At 44.0% G+C, this 19,872-nt stretch overlaps 1 protein-coding gene across 1 annotated transcript; it reads left to right on the forward strand.

The window, feature by feature from the left end:
- The first annotated feature begins 456 nt into the window (after window positions 1-456).
- On the forward strand, window positions 457-19,866 carry OSGIN1 (oxidative stress induced growth inhibitor 1). Its single transcript, XM_081963359.1, has 6 exons — window positions 457-593; window positions 9,573-9,679; window positions 12,114-12,250; window positions 13,317-13,508; window positions 15,810-15,901; window positions 18,408-19,866. The coding sequence occupies exons 2-6, from the start codon at window positions 9,622-9,624 to the stop codon at window positions 19,405-19,407; spliced, it is 1,479 nt and encodes a 492-aa protein (XP_081819485.1). The 5' UTR covers window positions 457-593; window positions 9,573-9,621; the 3' UTR covers window positions 19,408-19,866.
- The last annotated feature ends 6 nt before the right edge of the window (window positions 19,867-19,872 follow it).

Raw genomic sequence — 19,872 nt, forward strand, 5'->3', positions numbered from 1 at the left:
CATTTTCTTCTTTCTCTTCCCTTCCTTTCTTCTATTCCTCTATTCTATTCTATTCTATTCTATCCTATCTTCTCTTCCTTTCTTCTATTCTATTCTATTCTTTTCTGTTCTATTCTATCTTCTCTTCCCTTTCTTTCTTCTATTCCATTCCATTCCATTCCACTCTACCCTCCCCTCCCCTCCCTATACCTAATTCTAGCTATGGTCTTACCAAGGCTTACCAAAGCTCGACACCCCCCGCCCACCCCCGCTTCCCAAACGGCTCCTTGTCGAAACCGCCTCCCGGAGAGCCCAGCGCTTTTCAAGCGGCTGCCGGCGCGGCTTTTCCCCTCCATTCATAAAAACCGAGCCGGCGAGCGGGGAAAAGCGCTGACTCACGCGACTGGGAGATTTGCCTAACCCCGCCCCGCGGGGTCCAGAAGCCCCGCCCCTCCACCCTGCGTCTTTGCCCACCTCTGAATACTCGTATATTTAAGCGGCGGCGGCGGGGAGAAGCCGCGCAGTGTCTGGAAGGCGAGCGGGTGCCGGCGATTGAACGTCCGAACGTCCGGGGGGCTTTCTGGAAGTCCGGATCCGGCTCCCCTTCCTAAAAGGTAAGGCGGCGCTAGGGAGCTCTCCTCCCGCCGTTGCAAGCGAGGGCTTTCGGTCGGGGACCCGGCGGTGCGCTTGGCACCGTCTGTATGGCTCAGCCGGCGTGCCTGCCCTTCTCCAAGCGGGCGCCCTCCCTTGGCATCCCGCGCCCGCCGGTTTGGGTGTGTGTCTGTGTGTTTGTGTGTGTCAAAAGCAGCCCTTTTAAAGATTTGGGGTTAAAAGCTAGGATTTATTTTCAGCTGGTTTGGAAAAGGGTGCAAAATGCATAGAGCGGAATTGTCCCGGCTTGGCAAGCGTGAAGACTTGTGGACTTCAACTCCCAGAATTCCCCCTTGCTGGCTGGCTGGGGAATTCTGGGAGTTGAAGTGCACAAGCTTTAAAAGTTGGATATTTCTGCTATTAGGAATAATCGCCTAAATGTTTGGGGCATGGGAAAAACTTAAATCCTCGGTTTGCGCATGCTTGTGTGTAGCTGCCAGTGAAAATACTTTGCAATGAAAATACTTTGAAATACGATGAAATTGCAATGCAATTGTCAGAGGACTTGGCAACTTTTAAGACTTGTGGACTTCAACTCCCAGAATTCTCCAGCCAGCGTAGAATTCTCTCAGAGAATCCTCGGAGTTGGAAGTCCACAAGTCTTAAAAGTTGCCAAGTTTGGGGATCTCTGCAATAAGTAATGGGCTAGGTTTGAATGGGTTTGCTTTTCCTCGGCTCAGCTAGCACGCTCAGGGACCAAGGCATTGTGGGTGGTGTAGTTCTAGAAGTTACCCGGAGGCTGGTCCCGAAGATCAACTTGGCAATTTGTGCTTTGAAACCGCTCCAGCGAGAGCCACATGTGTGGGATGCTGGAGTCGCCAAGTGAGATGGCCCAGCCAAGAATATTAGGTAATGTTGCGCCTGCAGCGAGAGAGGAGAGCTCAGAGGGACCGGACTAATCAGTTAGAGAGAGAGAGAGAGAGAGAGAGAGAGAGAGAGAGAGAGAGAGAGGGAGAGGGAGAGGGAGGGAGAAGGAGAGGAGGGGAGGGGGAGGGGGAGGGAAGGAGGGAGGAGTGGAACGATACTAAGCAAGGGACACAGCCAAGAGGTCAAAGACGGCTCAGGAAAAAATAAATTTTGACAGGTTCTTCAGAGCAATGTTTACAGCATCCTGGTTCCCCCCCCCCCCTCTGATTAATGAATGTCAGCTTTTATCAAGCTTTTCATTGCACCGACAATCGTGAATTGCATGGGCCAAAATGAGGAAGAAAAATTGGTGGGTGGGTTGTGTCTGTTTGCATTGGGGTCATTGTCAATAGATACCAGCCCTTGGGGGGGGGGAATTAAAAGTGGTTAAGGTATTAGGCTAGAAACCAGGAGATGGTGAGTTCTAGCTCTGCTTAAGGCATGAAAGCAGGCTGGGTAGCTTTGGGCCAATCACCAGGAGACAGTGGGTTCTAGTTCCATCTTAGCCATGAAAGACAGCTGGGCCAATCACCAGGAGATGGTAAGTTCTAGTTCTGCTTAAGCCATGAAAGCAGGCTGGGTAGCTTTGGGCCAGTCACCAGGAGACTGTGAGTTCTAGTCTCCTCTGAAGCATGAAAGCCATCTGGATGGCTTTGGGCCAATGACCAGGAGACAGTGAGTTCTAGTTTTAGGCATGAAAGCTGGCTGGCTGAACTTGTGCCAGTCACTCTCTTTCAACCTAACCCCCCTCCCAAGTTGGTTTTTGGGAAAATGGGAGAAGGAAAGCGTGTTGGCTATATTTGCCACCTTGAGTAATTTGTAAAAATAATAAAGGCTGGAGATATATCATAAATAAATAAATAAATGTGTAATGCTTAGGACGGGCTGATCAATAGATCAACATCTGGATGTTGCTTCCCTTTCCCTTTGGAAAACCTGAGCATTCTTGGTTCTTACTTGAGCATTTCCATTCATAAGCCTTCCCCTTTAGCCATCTTCCACAAGCCAGCATTTTTTTCTGAACCCAACCACCAGCTGACCCAAGTTGTAGGCAGCAGGGTGACAGCAACGGAGGCTTAAACACGAACTCCCACGGTCTTTTTAAAAATTTAAAACAGGCACATGCACCGAGGCCTTGCTGTACATTTGATATCCAATGTTTTGCCTTGCTTTGTTTCCAAGGAATTGAATCCTTATGTACTGCAAGCTCTGATATCAGAAAAGAAGCAATCGAGCGTAATTTGGCATTTCATGAAAAATAAGATCTTTTCCGAGCCAGTCTGAAAAAAAGCTAATCCGCTTTCAACAAACAGAGACAGATGGATGGCAGGTTTTTCTTCTCTATTTCAGTATCTGTTACTCTTCCCTATCAGCTCTAGGAAGTTAGCACCAACTTTCTCAGATAACTGCTGTCCCGCCAACACATTCAGAGGCCCACTGATAAAAATGCTTCCCTATTTGGCCTCTTTCCAGGCCAAAGAAAGCGTTAGGAATCCATTAGGTAAAAGAACTTCATGCTGTCTGTCAGGAGCTGTCTGTCTGTCTTGGCTAGGAACAGGAGAGAGGGGAGGGAAGAAAGAGAAAGGGAGAAAGAGAGAAAGAGGGAGAAAGAGAGGGGGGAAAAGAGAAGAGAGAAAGAGGGAGGAGAGAGGGAGGGGGAGAAAAAGAGAGGGAGAAAAAGTGAGAGAACAGAGAGAAAGGGAGAAAAAGAGAAAGAAAGAAAAGGAATTCTCCCAGGAAATCCTTGACTTACAACCCCAATTGAGCTAAAAGTTCCTGTTGCTAAGCGAGACAGTTGTCAAGTGAGTTTTGCCCCATTTTGCAGCCTTTCTTGCCCCAGTTGTTAAGCAAATCACTGCCGTTGTTAAGTTACAACACAGTTGAGTCAACCTGCTTTCCCCATTCACGTTGCTCGTCAGAAGGTTGCAAAAGCGGATTCCGAGACACTCCAACCATCATAAATATGAGGCAGTTGCCAAAGCACCTGGATTTTGATCACATGACCACAGGAATACTATGATGGTTGTAAGTGCGAAAAACCGTGGTAATTTTTTTCAGTGCTGTTGTAATTTCAAAGGGTCACTAAACTGTTGTAAGTGGAGGACTAGCTGTAGAAGAGACTATTGGGGCAGTGGTTTCAGATGTTCTGATTGCTCCATACTAAGCCCTCCCTTCCTGGTCACATGACCCAGGACTCTCGTCTGAGAAGGAATTCTGGAAAGTTGCAGGATTTCCTGGTTTGTTTCTGAGGATTAGTGGGAATTGGTTGATTTGAGCCTCATTAACCCTATAATCCTAAAAAATAAGGGATGCAGTGGCTCAGTGTCGGCAGTTCAGCGGTTCGAATCCCTAGCACCGCATAATGGAGTGAGCTCCCGTTACTTGTCCCAGCTTCTGCCAACCTGGCAGTTCGAAAGCACGTAAAAAATGCAAGTAGAAAAATAGGGACCACCTTTGGCGGGAAGGTAACAGCGTTCCATGCGCCTTCGGTGTTTAGTCATGCCGGCCACATGACCACGAAGACGTCTTTGGACAACGCAGGCTCTTCGGCTTTGAAACGGAGATGAGCACTGCCCCCTAGAGTCAGGAACGACCAGCACGTATCTTTACCTTTAATCCTATAATTCACTGTTTCTCAACCTTGACAGCTGAGGAAATCTGGGAGCTGAAGTCCAGGCATCTTCATGCTGTCAAGGTTGAGAAACACAGCTATAATTAAGCCTGTAATTATCCTTCCTTAATGCTGCTCTAAGTGACTACACCTGGCATTGGATCCTGCAGGTATCATCACTTACCAGACCTTCCGATGAAAGCCTCTGTCTTCTCATCCTCTTCTCAGTTGTTCAAATCTTCTTTTTGTTCATGCGTTCCATTTTTCTCATGTTTTTATTCTTACGAGTGAAATTCACACCCATCTCCAACGGCTATAGCCAACTTCTTCTTCTTGTGCCCTATCTGTCATCGGACGTTGGCGATAGCAATAGCACTTAGACTTATATAGCGCTTTACAGTGCCTTACAGCCCTCTCTAAGTGGTTTACAGAATCAGCTTCTTGCCCCCAACAATCTGGGTCCTCATTTTTCCCACCTCGGAAGGAGGGAAGGCTGAGTCAACCTTGAGCCTGGTGAGATTCGAACTGCCAAACTGCTGGCAACCATCAGTCAGCAGAAGTAGACCGCAGTACTGCACTCTAATCACTGCGCCACCAAGGCTCATGTTGGCGATCCTATTTTAATCAACAGCTGCATGAAAAAGTGCTGCTGAGTTTTGTCCAAACCAATCCCTTAGACTTTGAAGCCATGATGTTCTTCTCCTGCCTGGACCTCCTTTGCCTTCAATCTTTCCTTGGAGGATTAAGTGAAGGAGGGCGTATTTTTCCGAGTGTCCAAAATATTCTAACTTTCTCTTTTTGATGGCTTTGATTATTTCCCTTGGCTTTCCCAGGTGGCTCATCACCTCCTCGTTTCTGATTTTGTCAACCCAACGGAACAGCCACCTGTCAATCCACATTTCAAATTCTTCCAGTCCCTTCAAGTGGCTTTCTGTCAGAGACCAACTCTCTTCTACGTAGAGCAGGATAGAAAAGATGTAGCATCTGACAAGCCAGTGGTGGGATTCAAATAATTTAACAACCGGTTCTCTGCCGTAATGACCAGCTGGGTAGGCGGGGCTCGGTGGTCATGTGACTGGGTGGGCATGGCCGACTCAACGTCACTCAGATCGATGGGCGCTCCGCCTTAGCTGTGACAATGTAATAAGGGTTAACCGGAGAGGCAGTTTCTGTAAGCAGGGCAATAAAGATGAGGCTAGAAACCACACCAGAATGTTTCCTTCCTGCCTTCCTTACAGGATTAGCCCTGTAAAGTGGAAATAAACCAAAGGAGATTTCTTCCAACAACCGGTTCTCCGAACTTCTTAGAAAGTTAACAACCGGTTCTCCCGGTCCGAACCGGCTGAATCCCACCAGTGTGACAAGCCTGCTTTTTTCTTTCTATAGCCAACTGTACAATTATTTCCCAGCCTGGGAAGAACGAAGATATTTGAGTCCTTGGGTCATGAAGATGCTACAGAGAAAACATTCTTCTTTTTCCACCGTATTACCCTGGGCGAACATCTGGGGGAACTCCAAACAAAGGCTTTTTGAAGAGTTAAGCCCTTGACACTCTGGGAGACAAATCTGTCAGTTTTGTCTCCCACTTTTCTGTGGGTTAAGCTGTATCTCAAGTTAGGTCTCGCACAGTCGATTTGGGGAAGTTCCTTTTTGAAGAAAGGAAGTGTGTGAAATTGCCACCCATTTTTCAAGCTGCAGTGGTTTTGTACATGAGAGATTGCTCCTGATTCTGAGGAAATGTGTGTCTGTCAGTAGACATTATTTTGCAACGCACTGTATGTGAAGCACACACAACAGAAATGTATCTTGTTTGTGTAGCAAGTGGAAAGTCTACTCTTTTTTTAATTCAAGGTTTTTTTATTTTTAATACAAATTATACATATTATAGGAACAAAGAATTGTCCAGGTGTTTTCTTTTACCTCCTCTCATTTACACAGTCCATTTTACATCATAGTTTCGTTTTCACTTCCCGCCAAATTATTCTCTTCCATTATTTTTCATCTTGATGGTTAATACATCAACAATATCTTCCATTTACCCTTCAAAGTTACACCAAATTTTGATTTCTTATTTTCCTCCATTGGTATATTTGACTATAAACAGCATATATATATATATATATATATATATATATATATATATATATATATATATGTGTGTGTGTGTGTGTGTGTGTGTGTGTGTGTGTGTGTGTGTGTGTGTGTGTGTGTGTGTGTGTGTGTGTGTATGTATGTATTTGTGTTACAACCCCTGGTATGCCTAAATATGGGAGGAAGGTCACTACTCCCTCTTTCTGTCCTTCGGCTCATCACAGAAGACCATGCAGGCAGAAAACCATATTTTTATTTTTAATGTTGCCTTTTTATATTTGTGTTGTATTTGTACTGATAAATAACGTGTAAGGTTGAGATTGTCTTTGCAACGTTTCGGCAGGATCTCACCTGCCATCTTCAAGCGTGGGCCCACGCTTGAAGATGGCAGGTGAGATCCTGCCGAAACGTTGCAAAGACAATCTCAACCTTACACGGGAAAAGACCCGAATACAACAAAACCAGCATACCTACACCCATGAAAATCTACGAAAACAAATATATATATATATATATATATATATGTATGTATGTATGTATGTATGTATGTATGTATGTGTATATATATATATATATATATATATATATATATATATATATATATATATATATATATATATATATGTTGTATTTGTACTGATAAATAAATAAAGGGAGACTAGGATAGATTATTTATTTATCAGTACAAATACAACACAAATATAAAAAGGCAACATTAAAAATAAAAAATATGGTTTTCTGCCTGCATGGTCTTCTGTGATAAGCCGAAGGACAGAAAGAGGGAGTAGTGACCTTCCTCCCATATTTAGGCATACCAGGGGTTGTAACACACACACATACATACATACACACACACACACACACACACACACACACACACATATATATCTCCTCTAATTCAATTTAAATAGAGCATTTCTTTCCGTTTCTTCTACATTTAACAAATCTACTAGAATTTATTTCTTAATTAGTTACAGAACAATATATGTTATAAGATAAACAATCTTACTACTATTCTCTTTAGCCTGCTAATATAACTCTTTTCCCCTTTCTTCCTCTTTTAGCCATTTTTCTCTCGGACTCTCAAAAATTCCACTTTTAATTCTTTTCCTTCTTCTCCCCCTTTCCCCTAAATTCTTTATTTTTTCTTTCTACACTTGACCAGGGGTGGGCTTCAAAAAATGCAGCAACGGCTTGGTGGGCGTGGCCACGGTGGGCGTGGCCTAGTTGGCCTCCTGCATCACGGCTGGGGGGGCGTTTTTCACCCTCCCCAGGCTCCAGAGGTCTTCTTCACACCTCCGGGAGGGCAAAAACTGCTTTCCTCGGGCTTCAGAGGCCCTCTGGTGGCTGGAAACAGATCCGTTTCCAGGCTTCCGGAGTCTCCGGTAGGCCCGTTTTTCCCGCTCACTGAGCCTCAGTACTGGCCCTCCACTTACTGGCATGATGAACGGGCTGTGTGGAGACTCCTGCGAGGGGTGGGAAGGGGTGGGTGGGTGTGGCTAGCCAGGGGTGACATTTGGGGGTTCGCGGAACTGGACAGAATCCTAGCTAGCGGATCGCACGAAGCCGCGCAAACCCCCAGCAGCCTACCCCTGCTTCTTGACTGCATTTGTAACCAGCACAGTCCTGCTTGGCATACCTGTATCCGGTCTGTTTCTCAGACTATAGTTCTATAATTCCCAAACAGCCCGATCCTGCGGGCTGGAGATATTATTCAACACCTCTGGAGAATACCAGATGGAAAGTAGCACCTGACCAGTTATGGACAGGAAGGCAATTGTCACACACAGAATTTGAGGAAGAAGCTCTGTTATTTTCCCATGAGGTTCATTGAAGTGGCCTAAAGCACTTCCTAGTTTTGGTTTTTTTAGAATAAATTATTTTACGTCATCTAAATGTCTCCAGTAGGTTGTACTCAGGTCTACAAAAGGGAATGATGCAATATGATGTTATAATATGATGTTATAATGTTGTACGTTAATGCCAAGGAGAGCCAGTTGTGTCTAGTGGTTAAGACACCAGGCTAGAAAATGGGAGGCAGTGAGTTCTAGTTCCATCTTAGCCATGAAGGCCAGCTGGGTGGCTTTGGGACAATCACCAGGAGACTGTGAGTTCTAGTCCCACCTTATGTATGAAAACCAACTGGGTGACTTTGGGTCAATCATGAGGAGACTGAATTCTAGTTCGATTTTAGCCATGAAAGCAGATGGGTGACTTTGGGACAATTACTAGGAGACTGTGAGTTCTAGTTCCATTTTAGCCATGAAAGCCAGCTGGCTGACTTTGGACCAATCACTAGGAGGCTGTGAGTTCTAGTTCCATCTTAGCCAGGAAAGCCAACTGGGTGACTTTGGATCAATCACCAGAAGAGTGTGAGTTATAGTCCCACCGTTGGCATGAAAACCAGCTGGGTGCACTTGTGGTAGTGACTCTCTCTCAGCCCAACTCACCTTACAGGGTTGTTGTTATGGCCAAAATAAGAGGAGGGAGGTTTATTGTATATATTTGCCACCTTGAGTTATTTGTAAAAATAATAAAAGCGGGATGCAAATAGATAAATCAATATATTTGTGTGATGTTTTATCTACAAGAGAGATCGCTAGCACTTGCATCTTTATCAAGAAGAGTTGGTGTAGTGGTCAAGGCACCAGGCTAGAAATCAGGAGGCAGGGAATTCTAGTCTTGCCTTAGGGATAAAACTCAGCGAAGGTGACTTTGGGTCTGTCACTCCCTCTTAGCCTGACCCATCTTACCATCTTATTGTTATGGGGAAAAATAGGAGGAGGAAGGACTATTCGGTCTTGAATGATTTATAAAAAAGGATAAAGGCAGGATAAAAATAAATAAAATCACGCGCAACTCGCGAAACGTAAAGTGAAATGTTTTAGCTAAAAGAAATAAATGAAAGATGGGGGAAACCTAAGGGGAGCTGAGCCCTTTAAATTCTCAGTTGTTGAATGTTTGCTAAGGTCTTGCATTCAGTAAGCTGCATTCTAATCAGTAGTTAAACACTGGTACGTAGTGTGAAAATATAAGTGGTGCACTTTTTTTTCCAGCCAATGTGCTCGAAACAGCCTTGCAATCTGGGGAGGGTCGCCTCCCCTCTCCTTCCTTCCCTTCCCCTCCTCTTCTTCATCACAACGATGTGTGCCAAGGTGTGAAAGGTGCTTACAGGTGTGAAACAAAACACAAAGCTGCTGCACCCTAAAAGCTGACTCGGGGGTTGGACTGGAAAATTTCCTAACCTTATTGACTTTCCCTTGTGATTTTCCCTGCTTTGGAGTCTTTAGTTTAATCCGTGGTCCAAATATTTGTGTGGCCTTATCGTTTACAGGCAGGCTTGGAGGTCTTTGAACTCTGCTGGCAGAGTGGAAGAAAAAGTCATGTTTCATGCACATCTGGAACGGAGCAATGCCAAACCTCTCCCTGTGGTCATTATAGGTAAGTACCTCTGGGAGGTAATCAGCAGATACAAGCCCCGTTATCTTCCCACGCCAGCCTGTTCTTATCAGCCGCAAGCTGATGGGAGTTCCAAGAATGATGATTAAAAAAGGAACAGCTATTAATATTCTCTCTCTCTGTCATTCTCCCTCTCTCTTTCTCTCTCTCTCTCTCTCTTTCTCCCTCCCCCCCTCTCATTCTCCCTCTCTCTTTCTCCCCCTTCCCCTTTCTTTTAGTTTCATGCTTTTTTGGCCCTTCCTATTCTGTTCTATTCTATTCTATATTTTATTCTCTGTCCTATTCTATTCTTATTTCTATTCTATTCTTTGTTCTATTTTTATTTCTATTTCTATTCTATTATTTCCCAGGTCCCCCTATTATTCTATACCCTCTCTCCTGATACAGTTAAGTGCTAATGGAATTTTCCTACCTATAAATGTCAGCATCAAAAGATTTCTGGAAGCTACAGAATGTTCTATTTTAGACCCTTTGGGACGAGGACTTCAGCAGCAAAAAAAAAAAAAAAAAAGTTTGACTGTAACAAGAGCCGAGAAGGGTGGGGAAAATTGTGACTTACAGCTGTTTTTTTGCAACCTGGGGCCTGTGCCAGCTAGAGCAGAATTCCTCCCCCTCTTGCTGTGTCATGCTGACCGGCTTCTCTGCATGTTACACAGCTCTGACGCTTCCTTCTAAGCCACGAGGTTCCCGTTGCAAAGAATGACAGATGGTTCTCTTCTTAGCCGGTAAAATATTAATCCGGCAAGAATCTGGCAGCTCTTAGCAAACTAACGTCTTAGTTCTCTTATCTAAAATAATTAGATTTGCAAGTTGTCTTGGATACAGGCAGTCCTCGACTTACAGCAGTCCAGTGAGTCACCGTTGCAAGTTACAACGGGCACTGAAAAAAGCGACTTACAGCCATTTTTCACAGTGGTGACCTTTGCAGCCCAGGATCAAACTTCAGATGCTTGGCAACTGACTCATATTAATGACGGTCGCCATGTCCTTTTTTTGCAACCTTCTGACAAGCCATGGGAAAGCCAGACACACTTAACAACCAGGTTACTCACTCATCAACTGCAGGGATCCACTTAACGACTGTGCCAAGAAGTGTTGCAAAATGGGGCGAAACTCAATGTCTCGCCTGGCAACACAGATTTTGGACTCGGTTGTCCTTGGTCATAACTCAAGAATTACCTGCATTTGCATGGGAGACCGGGACACTGAAATAATCATAAATACTTGCCAGTTTCCAAGAGTCCAAATTTTAATCACGCGGCTACATGGAATGCTGCAAAGGTCATAAGTGTGAAAAACGGTCATAAGTTACTTTTTCCTGATTCTAAAATCAATCCAATAAATTCCAGCTGGAATATCTTCAGGCAGGCTAAGCGAGCAATTTTGATTTGGCAAGGCTTGCCTTACAAAAGTCTTTTCTCTTATTTCTGATTCAGACAACCTTATGAACTCCAGCCATTGTGGTGCAAGGCTCCTACTTGTGAATTATAGTTTTGTAGCCAAGCCAATTTTTTTTCTCCTAAGCACTTGGATACAGCCAACCACTGAATTCTATTTAGGTAGCCTTTGACCAAGAACAGGGGTGTCCAAACTTGGGAACTTTAAGACTTGTGGACTTCAACTCCCAGAATTCCCCAGCCAGCATAGCTGGCTGGGGAATTCTGGGAGTTGAAGTCCACAAGTCTTAAAGTTCCCAAGTTTGGACACCCCTGACCAAGAACTTCAGAACAAGCCTGTCAGACCTCTTTTGATGGTTCTGCAACAGGCAATGCGGGAAGTCATAAATAAAACCCAACGTTAAACAGAGGCACCTACTTTTCCCAACAATGCAAAATCCAGATTTGCATCTGCTTAGCCTACCTAATTGCAACCGAGTCACGATGACGGTTTTTTAATTCCAAAGAAATGGCTTTGAATACAAGACAAGTGGAAAACAAGAGGAAGAAGTCTGGGGAATGTTCTTCACCGCCTTGAGTTATTGATGACAATAATAAAGGCAGGTTGAAAATAAACAAATAATATATCTGGCTTAGTGGCTAAGACGCTTGAGCTTGTCGATCAGAAAGGTTGGCAGTTTGAATCCCTAGTGCTGCATAATGGAGTGAGCTCCCATTACTTGTCCCAGCTTCTGCCAACCTAGCAGTTCAAAAGCATGTAAAAATGCAAGTAGAAAAATAGGAACCACCTTTGGTGGGAAGGGAACAGCGTTCCATGCGCCTTTGGCGTTTAGTCATGCTGGCCACATGACCACAGAGACGTCTTCGGACAGCGCTGGCTCTTCGGCTTTGAAACGGAGATGAGCACCACCCCTCAGAGTCGGGAACAACTAGCACACCTTTGTGAGGGGAACCTTTACCTTTTTAATATATCTGGAGCTTGGAACCTAACTCGAATCCACTTGATTTTTGTCTTTCAGGAAATGGTCCCTCAGGAATCTGCTTGTCCTATCTCTTATCCGGCAACGTTCCCTACGTCCGAAGGAACTCCGTTCATCCTAACCCGATCTTGCAAAGGAAATTAGAAGAGACCCCGGAGATTCCCATCGTAGATCAGGTCGGTATAGCCCAGACTTCTGTGAGGTGGTTTTCTAATCAAGTAGATTTGGCTGCAGAGAAACTCTTTACTTTTGCAAAGAGGGGGTTATCCTTTAGTCCCAGGGTTTGTTCTGACTTAGGCTTCCCAAGGGCATGAAGCAAACTCCTAGTCCTGATAAAAACCACTTTTATTAATTGACTGTGAATTCTGCTCATTCACATCCAGCAAAGTCTTTCAAGGGAGGATTTACAGTCACAGACCTTCTCTGGCTTAGAGAGCTGCCAGGCCGATATCTGCAAAACTTGGCAAGGAGCCTCGGAGAGTCACGAACCAATTAAGCAAATTAATTGTCTCCTGCAAACTCCACTCCCCTTTCGCTCCTCTTTTATTTCCTCTGGGAGGGGCCATTCATCGTCCACCTGTGGCCTTCCTCCCAAGTCGACCCCTGTTCTTTAGCTGTTCCCTTCCTCTGGCTACTCTGCGCATGTGCACACTGGGAACAGGCTCCAGCTGTTTGTCTGCCTCACTGATGTCTGACTCAGAAGGCAGCTGATAACTGGCATACGGCCCTGGCCCCCTCTCTGCCTCCGACACAGAGCCCTCCTCAGAGCCTTTCCCAGACTCCAGGACTGGCCCATGTTCCTCCCCAACCTCCTCACTCTCCGAATCATGGGTCTGTCCAAGGGCTGAAAAGAAGCTTTGAAAAAGCTACATTTGGAGTATAAGACGCACCCAAATTTTCAGCCTCTTTTAGGGGGGAAGAAGTGCGTTTTATACTCCCCAAAATATGGTAATATTGACTCTCTAGAATGGAGGGTGTTTGATCTGACAATCCATGAGCTTCAATTTAAGACCAGACCATGCATGATGGATGGTTGGCTACTCCAACCCTGTGCAAAAGATACGCCTCCGTGCAGTCGAGAATTTAGGCTGAGCTTTAGAGTTTGCCATTCAATGTGTTTTGAAGCAGGAAGGAAGGCTTATCGCCATTTAACCTGCCTGGATTAGAGCAGCGCCCCAGACGTAAAGTTTTCAGTCGTTCTGTTAGGAATCACCCATCAAGACCTCTTGCTTTTCCCTGTAGGATCTGGAGTATCTCTCTGAAGGTTTAGAAGGCCGATCTTCCAGTCCAGTGACTCTCCTTTTCGACGCCCTTCTGCGTCCGGATACGGACTTTGGTGGGACAGCCGATTCGGTCCTCACTTGGTGGCATGAACCTGACCGAGCAATTCCTCATCTGGTTCTTGGCAAAACTCTCCCTGGGGGAGCTTGGCATGTAAGTGCAGCTCAAGATCTTAGCATTTATAAATGGAGGCTGTAGCACATGGAAAGAGAACATTCTTCACCGCCTTAAGTTATTATTTATAAAAATAATAAAGGCAGGATGAAAATAATCAAATAATATATCTGGAAGGGACGCGGTGACTCAGTGGCTAAGACGCTGAGCTTGTTGATCAGAAACGTTGGCAGTTCGGCGGTTCGAATCCCTAGTGCCCCATAATGGAGTGAGCTCCCGCGACTTGTCCCAGCTTCTGCCAACCTAGCAGTTCGAAAGCATGTAAAAATGCAAGTAGAAAAAATAGGGACCACTTTGGTGGGAAGGTAACAGCGTTCCGTGCGCCTTCAGCATTTAGTCATGCCGGCCACATGACCACAGAGGACCCAGAGTGCCACAAAGAAGAAGGGGCCATCCTAGACTCCAAAGCACCCAAAGGCAGGACAAGAAGCAATGGGTGGAAACTAATCAAGGAGAGAGGCAACGTAGAACTAAGGAGAAATTTCCTGACAATTAGAACAATTAATCAGTTGGATGGCTTACCTCCAGAAGTTGTGGGTACTCCAACACTGTAGATTTTTAACAAGAGATTGGGCAATTATTTATCTGAAATGGTATACGATTTTCTGCCTGAGGAGAAGGTTGGACTAGAAGACCTCCAAGGTCCCTTCCAACTTGGTTATTCTGTTAAGATCGGTGCTCCTTTTAGCAGATTGAATGAGAACTTGTGGTGGAAAAAAGAGAATTTTTTTTTTTTGGCACCAAGCTGATGTAAATCTAGTTAAAGCATAATCCAAATGTATAGAACCAGTCTGGGCCAAACTCTTAAAAGTTTGGTTAGTGTGGGATGAATTAGAAATTGTAAACTATTCAGAGTTTGAATCCTGAAGAATAATTAAGACTCAAGACTTAAGTATTTAAGACTCAAATTCAAAATTCCGGTCTTAGTAGAAGACATCTGAGCTAGTTCCAACCCTTTTAAAAAATGTTGCGAGTTTAAATAATTGAATGTCAAATTTGAAAGGAGCATTTTGAACTCAAAATGGGTTCTTTCAGAGTTAAAGCATTCCTGGAATGGTTGAAACAGTGTCAAAACGCTTCCAGTAAATTTGGGACATCTGCTGGAAGTTAGATAATGCGGGGATGTTTTAGGTTATGTATCTGTTGGACTTGCCGTTTTTTTTTTTCTCTTTGAATAGTTCGCTTTTTGTTGCATGTCGTTTATTATATTATTGTTTCCTTGCTTGGTGTTATCATAACCCGCCAAATCAAATGAAAGATTAAACAAAATATTTCTATTATAAAACAGGGCGTTTTGCGGTTGAAATATTTTGCATACTTCTATCGAAGAACTGTTAAATATGGTTGGCATTTCAATTTATCTACACTGTTCTTGTGTTAGTATATGTGCCTGCCATATTTATTGAAGCTGATTTTCCTAATGGCCAAAACAACAACAACTCCACACTACTTTAAAAAATTGACATAAAGTATAGGTAGTCTAGGTGGCTAAGAGGCTGAGTTTGTTGATCAAAAGATCAGCAGTTTGGTGGTTCGAATCCCTAGCGCCACGTAATGGAGTGAGCTCCGTTTACTTGCCCCAGCTTCTGCCAACCTAGCAGTTCGAAAAATGTAAGTAGAAAAATAGGAACCACTTTTGATGGGAAGGGAACAGTGCTCCGTGCACCTTTGGTGTTCATGCCGGCCACATGACCACAGCGATGTCTTTGGACAGCGCTGGCTCTTCGGCTTTGAAACGAAGATGAGCACCGCCCCCTAGAGTCAGGAATGGCTAACTCTGCTATTGTATTGTATTGTTTTCTTTTCATCATATTGTGAAAGTGAAATATCAAAGACTAAAAATAGGGGGGAAAAACCAGAATCAAATCCCAGATTAGCAAAAACATTCCAAACAATAAGAAGGAACAAGAATTTCTAATGGATCTAAAGCATCCTTAACTTTATGGCCAGATAGAAACCCTGAACATGCAAGATTAAAACATGGTTTGTCAATAAGCCACGATTACTAGAGTTCTCACTGTGCAAAGTCGTAAACCCTGCTTTGCAAACATCAGTTTTGCTGGTTATATCCTGCAACCAAGTCAAAGAAATCGTAATGTGTACTAAAGAGGCCCGTGCTAGATTGGTGAGGAGGGGCAAATTTTAATTCTCTGGCTAATTTTGCAGGAGGGACCCACCACCAGTCTCCCTATATCAATTCCTTCACTGCTTCTGGTTGTATTTCCAGAACTGGATATATGTGTTGATTTTTTTCTATTTTATTTCTCTCTTTCTGTGTAGTCTATTGAGGGATCCATGTTCACCCTGAGCCAAGGAGATTGGATGGGGCTTCCTGACGTTCCGTTCAAGGAATGGTTGAGCAAGAAGAAAAAGTAAGATAGCTTCACTGTGGGAAACTCTTAATTAAATAGTAGCTTTGAACCTGAACGGTTGAGGGATCCGAATAGGTCTAGTAGTCTAATGAAGGATAGGACTAAGGGCGACATCTTTTCTTTTGGGTCTTTAGCCTGCCACACTTTCTATTATTCTATCATGCATTTTTCTATGGTGGGAAAATGGGAGGGGGGATTGTAAGGAGTTAGGTGCTATGTAGCAATAACAACATTCTTTCTAGAAAGCCAAGGTCATCCTTTGTCTTTGCACCCCTGCACCTGACTGGAATTGGATAGGTGGAACTGCCAGCATGGCAGTGGGAGATTGGACCATGGGATGGACTGGTGGGTGTGGGGGCAGGATCTTGAACTTTCAACTGGGTGAGGAAAACCGGGAAGCTTTCAGATTCTGGTTTTTCCAGATGTGCCAACATGGCTCTCTTCATAAATTGGGACTTTGAGCACTATTTTGCCTCAGACTCTGATTTAATTTTGGGTGCTATTTGGAACCCTGACATATACAAATTTGTCAAACAGAGTTCCAATATAGAAATAAGGAGAAATTTATCCTTATCATGGAATGGCTTGACTTCAGAAGTTGTGGGAGCTTCATCGCTGGAAGCTTTCAAGAAGAGACTGAGAAATGAGATGATGAGAAAAGTATTTTGAGAGATGCAAAAATGGAATTGGATAACTTGGAAGATGTCCTTGAAAAGGAGATAAGGGTAGGGGTGGCTACTTTGGAGATCTTGCAGCTTAGGAGGTCAGAGATGGGAGAAATATTTAGACGGAATAATGAAGACACAGATGTTGGCAGAGACAAAGATCCAAGAGAGAAGTGTGGCAGGGGTGAGGGAAAGCCAAAAAAACGAATAAGAATTGAAGTATTAAAACGGGCAAGAGATGATGGATAGAAAAGAATTACGAGTTTCTTTCTTTCTTTCTTTCTTTCTTTCTTTCTTTCTTTCTTTCTTTTTCTCCTTCCTTCCTTCCTTCCTTCCTTCCTTCCTTCCTTCCTTTCTTTCTTTCTTTCTTTCTTTCTTTCTTTCTTTCTGGTTTTCCTAATATAATGATGGCCTGATTAAAAACTAGAATAGAGATAGAAATAAGAATATACACCAGAGGTGGGTTCCTACCAGTTTGGACCTGTTCAGCCAAACCAGTAGTGGTTTTCCAGCCCGGGTTGCCGGAATCAACAGCGACCCAGGCCTGCCACGCCCCCGAACCAGTTCTCCGGTCAGGGCAGCATGCTTTCCCCCCCTTTGATCTGCGCAGATCTATTTTGGGGCAACTGCACACACACACGGATCGAACTGGCGTAATGCCGGCAGCTGACATACATCTTTATATAAAGTATAGATAGATGGGAAGATTTTTGGGCTCCCAAGCACTCCGTGCATCACGCTTTTGCCCTCCCAGGCCCCCAGAAGCACTCTGCCAGCCTAAAATGGGTGTGTTTTTGGTGAAAACGGGCCCAATTTTGGCAAACAGGACACGCGGAACACTGCAGAGTGCTCCTGGGGCCCTGGGAGGGCGAAAACATGACACACGGAGGCCTAAAACTATTTTTTTCTCTTCTTTTTCTCCTGTACATTTAGGTGCATCTTATAGTCCGGTGCATCTTGTAGTCTGAAAAATACGGTACTTGTCTATTGTGGAAATGTCCCCTTATGTTTTCATCCAATGTATTTGTAATCCATTAATAAAATGCTTTCAAATTGAGCTCAAAACACTAGTTTTGGGTCACGAATTATGAGGGCTACGGGAGTGGCCTCTCTCTCTCTCTCCAATCCGTCTATGTCTGTCTGTCTGTCTATTTATCTCTCTCTTTCTTTATTATCTCTGTATTTTCTCATCTCTCTAATATATATATATAATTATATTTCATTATTATCTCTCTGTCTCTCTCTCTATCATCTCTCTATATCTGCCTGTCTGTATCTCTTTATTACGTCTCTGTATTTTCTCATCTCTCTATATATCATTTATATCTATCCATCATTATATTTCTTTATTATCTCTCTCTCTATCATCTATCATATATCTATATCTATCTGTCTGTTTCTTTATTTTCTCTCTGTATTTTCTCATCATTCATATCTATCTATCCATTATCTATCTCTATTTCTTTATTATCTATCTCTATCTCTTTATTACCTCTCTATCGCTTTATTATCTCATCTTTCTCTCTCTATCTCTCTATCATCTATCTATATTTGTCTGTCTGTCTATCTGTATATCTATTATCTCTGTATTCTCTCATCTCTCTATATCATTTATATCTATCTATCCATCATCTATCTATCTCTTTATTATCTCTCATTTTTCTCTCATCTTTCTCTCTCTCTCTCTCTCTCATCTCTCTATATCTGTCTGTCTACCTATCTGTCTGTCTATTTCTTTATTATCTCTCTGTATTCTCTCATCTCTCTATATCATTTATATCTATCTATCCATCATCTATTTCTACATTTATATAATTCTGATCCATATTTTTGTTCTGCAGAGGCTTCAGGAACAACAGGGCAACTGCTGGCGACATAGTCCAATACTATCAATATTACGTGGCCAAGAAAGGCCTGAAGAAGAACTTTGTCTGTGGAACTCTGGTGACATCTGTGAAGAGACTAAACTTGGATTCGGAAGAGAGTTACGGCGGTCAAGATTCCAAGGACAGAAGCTCCGTGTGGGATTTATCCCAGGGATCCCAAGAAAATGGGACCAGTCTCTTTCAGGTTGATGGGTTTGTCACCAACATCACTGGCACCCATCCTTTCTCGGTTTACGCGGAGAATGTGGTCTTGGCCACGGGGACCTATGATAGCCCAACCCAGCTTGGGATCCAAGGTGAACATCTCCCTTTCATCCATCACACGCTGTCGGCTCTCGAAGAAGCCGTCAAGAACAAGGAGGTCGGGGTCATGTCAGACCCAATTTTGATCGTAGGAGCTGGCTTAACGGCTGCCGATGCAGTCCTCTTTGCCCACCATTATAACATTCCTGTGATCCACGTTTTTCGCCGGCGAGTAAATGACCCAGCCCTCATCTTCAACCAGCTCCCCAAAACAATGTACCCCGAGTACCACAAAGTCCACCAGATGATGAGGGAGCAGGCCAACCCTTACCCAGGACCGTACGAACATTACGTCAGTCTTCCTGAGCATCACGTTGTCCGCTTTTCGGAGGACCGGAAGTGCATCTTTGCGGACAAGAGTGGCCGTCAAAAAATACACCCAATCTCCATGGCTTTTGTCCTCATCGGCTCCAACCCCAACCTTGCCTACTTGCCCAACAATGGGATGGACTTAGCCGTTGACTGCGAGCAGCCGGTCAGTTCCAAGAGGAACCCAGTCGATGTCGATCTCTTCACCTACGAGTCCGTTCACGAGAAGGGACTCTACGCTTTAGGGCCATTAGCTGGGGACAACTTTGTGAGGTTTGTGCAAGGCGGTGCATTGGCCATCACTAGCTCTCTGCTGAAGAAGGTGAACAAAAATCCTCCTTAATGTTGGTGAATGTCACTGCTCCTCTGAAGGATGACTCTTGGCCAACTTTTGAGAGTGGGCATTGGGTGTGTAGCTATGTTGTCAGATATGAAATCTGTCCTTGAAAACCTTCAAAACGGGCTGGGCTAAGCCAAGCTTCCCGCCCAAGAAGATACCAGCAGGATCCTTGCAAGATGTTTGACTTCTTAATCCCTCTATCTCTGAGAGGTAGAGATGGGTTAGGAAAGCTTGACTAGATCCCATGGTGCAAATCAGGTGTTGCCTCAGTTAAATCTGAAGCAAATTATCTCTCGGTGGATAACCTGAAGATCTCCGTCCACATATTCTGAATTGCAGTGGAAGCATTGTTTGCATCCAAAATAATCCTTTTTGATCACGTAATGTTGGGTGGTGGGTTTCCATTAAATAATGCACCACATTTTGAGACTCTCAAAATGAATCAGAACAGATTTTCAGCAGATCCAT

This window comes from Natrix helvetica (assembly GCF_964273705.1).
Source record: "Natrix helvetica genome assembly, chromosome: 10".
NCBI classification, from domain to species: Eukaryota; Metazoa; Chordata; class Lepidosauria; order Squamata; family Natricidae; genus Natrix; species Natrix helvetica.